The 2,433-nt window shown below is 38.4% G+C and overlaps 1 protein-coding gene across 1 annotated transcript; it reads right to left on the reverse strand.

The window, feature by feature from the left end:
* Window positions 1-555: 555 nt before the first annotated feature.
* Window positions 556-2,066, reverse strand: LOC121966501 (ELMO domain-containing protein 1-like; the record flags this gene model as incomplete). The annotated part of the gene is made up of 4 exons (XM_042516585.1): window positions 556-685; window positions 977-1,074; window positions 1,196-1,224; window positions 1,921-2,066. Coding segments are annotated over 4 exons (403 nt in total), but the record flags the coding sequence as incomplete, so codon positions are not given.
* Between the last annotated feature and the right edge of the window lie 367 nt (window positions 2,067-2,433).

Below are 2,433 nucleotides of genomic sequence, written 5' to 3' on the forward strand. Positions count from 1 at the left end.
CAGTGTAAATAGTTGACTAAAAATATTTGATTAATAGCTCAAGTTGTTATCTTGAAGTCACAGCTAAATAGCAGGACTCGTTAGCTAAGAAATAATGGATAAACAGTTGATATATTAAGCTTGAAATAGCAGATAAACAGTGGAAATAGTAATGGATACATCAACATTACATTTTCTATAGATAATGGAGCTGATTAAATAAAAGTAATTGGTAAACAGTGATTTGTTTAGATATTTACAATAAATAGATTAACACTTGAAAAAATCCCATTGAGGTAATTAGCTAAATGAATAGATAAACTGGAAAAGTATTTAGCTCAGTAATATCTAATGGTTGAAATAAAAAAACAGTGTCCTTAAAGGGGTACTTGAGTTTGGAAAACATGAGATTATCCTGTCAGGGTTTGCAGGCAGCTGGAGTTTATTCCAGCACGCATGAAGCGAGAGGCAGGACAGACCATGGACAAGTCAAAAGTTAACTACAGGAGGTTCAGCACAAAACCCGATGGTTATTTTTGTTGTTGCGACTTTAAGCAGCCACAGAGATCTATGTACCTTCATCAGCAGGTCCTCGTGCTCTGGGTTTTCACAGTCATAAGGCTCCCTGCGCAGCTTCTCCACTTCTGCCACCAGGCTCCTGTAGCCCACGATCTGCAGCAGGCTGGCTTGCAGAGAGATGCCCAGCCTGAGGGACACACAGGGAAGAGGAAGGGCTGCATTTATAAGAGAATTCAGGTCTATTAATTTCACAATATTTTGTTCTGAGCAACTTATCAGCTCAGTTTGAGCAGGTGGGGGTTCAGCACGTTGCTCAAGGGCAGCTCAGTAGTCATTACTGAGTAGGACAAGTGTGTTATTCTTTATTCGCTGTCCCCAGACACACTTTCACAGGTCGTCTTGGAATTCAAAGTGTTGACACAAATTTACCACAACAAGCTAACATTAGTGAAAACTGAAATGTGATAATGTGTCTCACTGTGGGTTGGTGTCAGGGTTAATCTTCTTCAAGGCCATGATGTCCTCAATAGTTTTCTCCACTTTGTCAGGGTGGACGCTGAGGGCAGACTGCAGCAGCTAGAGGGGATGACAGAAAATGACAGAAATGAAAAAGGACAAGAGGAGGAAGATTGAAGCTAGAAAACTGAGCAACACACCATATTCATACTGCATATATATAGATTTTAGAGACCCGTACCTCATTCTTGGAGTACCTCAGAGATGATTCTGGAAGGAAATGGATGCAAAGTATAAGACAACAGTGTGCAGTGACATTAGGAGCAGAGTTATTTAGTAGTTTTAAAAACACGTTTGAGTGTAGTTCAAGACATTTATATATTTAATTCAAATTGTGAAAACTGTAATTTGCCCAAGGTATGAAAAGGTATCTCGCATCGAATCATGCAAACTTAATTTTCAATAAAAAGGAAACTAAATGAATGCAAAGACGCATACAATAACTACAAAAAGGGGCAAAATAACCAAAAATAGACACAATATAACAAGAAAAAGTGGCAAAACCACAAAAATATACATAAAATAACTATGCAGACACACAAATTAACAACAAAAGAAGATGCAAAATGACTACAGGGACACACAAATTAGCTACAAAAAAGGGAAAATCAACCACAAACAAGTACAAAATGAACACAAAGAGACACAAAACAACTACAAAAAGGGGCAAAACAGCCAAAAAGTAACACAATGAATACAAAGAAACACAAAATAATCACAGAACTAAAAAAGGGACAAACTCACCAAAAACAAAAACATTATGACAACAAAGACACAAAAGAAGCAAAAATTGACTACAAAAATGGTAAGGGTAGAGTAAGTGTAAGGTTGCTGATGACAGTGTCTTTTAATCATAAATTAACAACATGAATTTATAAACAAATATCAGATAGTGAGTGGGCCTACCTATCTTGAGGGTCCTGCGGGCTCCATGCTTGTTGTTGTAGCAGATTCTCTGCAGCTCGCAGCGCCCCGTAAACTTTCTGGCGACAAACTTCAGGCCTCGCCACAGACATTTACAGTAGAGGAACACGAAGAATTGGGTCACCACTCTGGAGAGGAGACGACAGGAGGGATTAGACTGATAGTCAGGTGACAGGTGTTGCGTACTGTTTGTACTTTGTGGCCATTTAGAGTCAGTTTATGCCCTCTTGTGTCCTCAGTTTTTAGCCCTGAGTAAGTAAAAAACTATCCTGTGATGGCGTACTAGGACCATTGCAGGTATTAAAAACAAAGCCCTCAGAATTTCCTAGAGTGAAGTATTAAATTGAGGAGGGATTTTGGGGGTTGTTTGGGGGAAAGTCAGAATATCTCAGCCTCTGATGCTTCACTTTCTACCATTCTTTTTAAAATCGATCTCTTATTAATCCCCCAAGTTTCAAACATACAAATTTAATTTTCTTAAATTGTTCTTAATCT

Source organism: Plectropomus leopardus, unplaced genomic scaffold (assembly GCF_008729295.1).
Source record: "Plectropomus leopardus isolate mb unplaced genomic scaffold, YSFRI_Pleo_2.0 unplaced_scaffold24832, whole genome shotgun sequence".
In the NCBI taxonomy this organism is placed as follows: Eukaryota; Metazoa; Chordata; class Actinopteri; order Perciformes; family Serranidae; genus Plectropomus; species Plectropomus leopardus.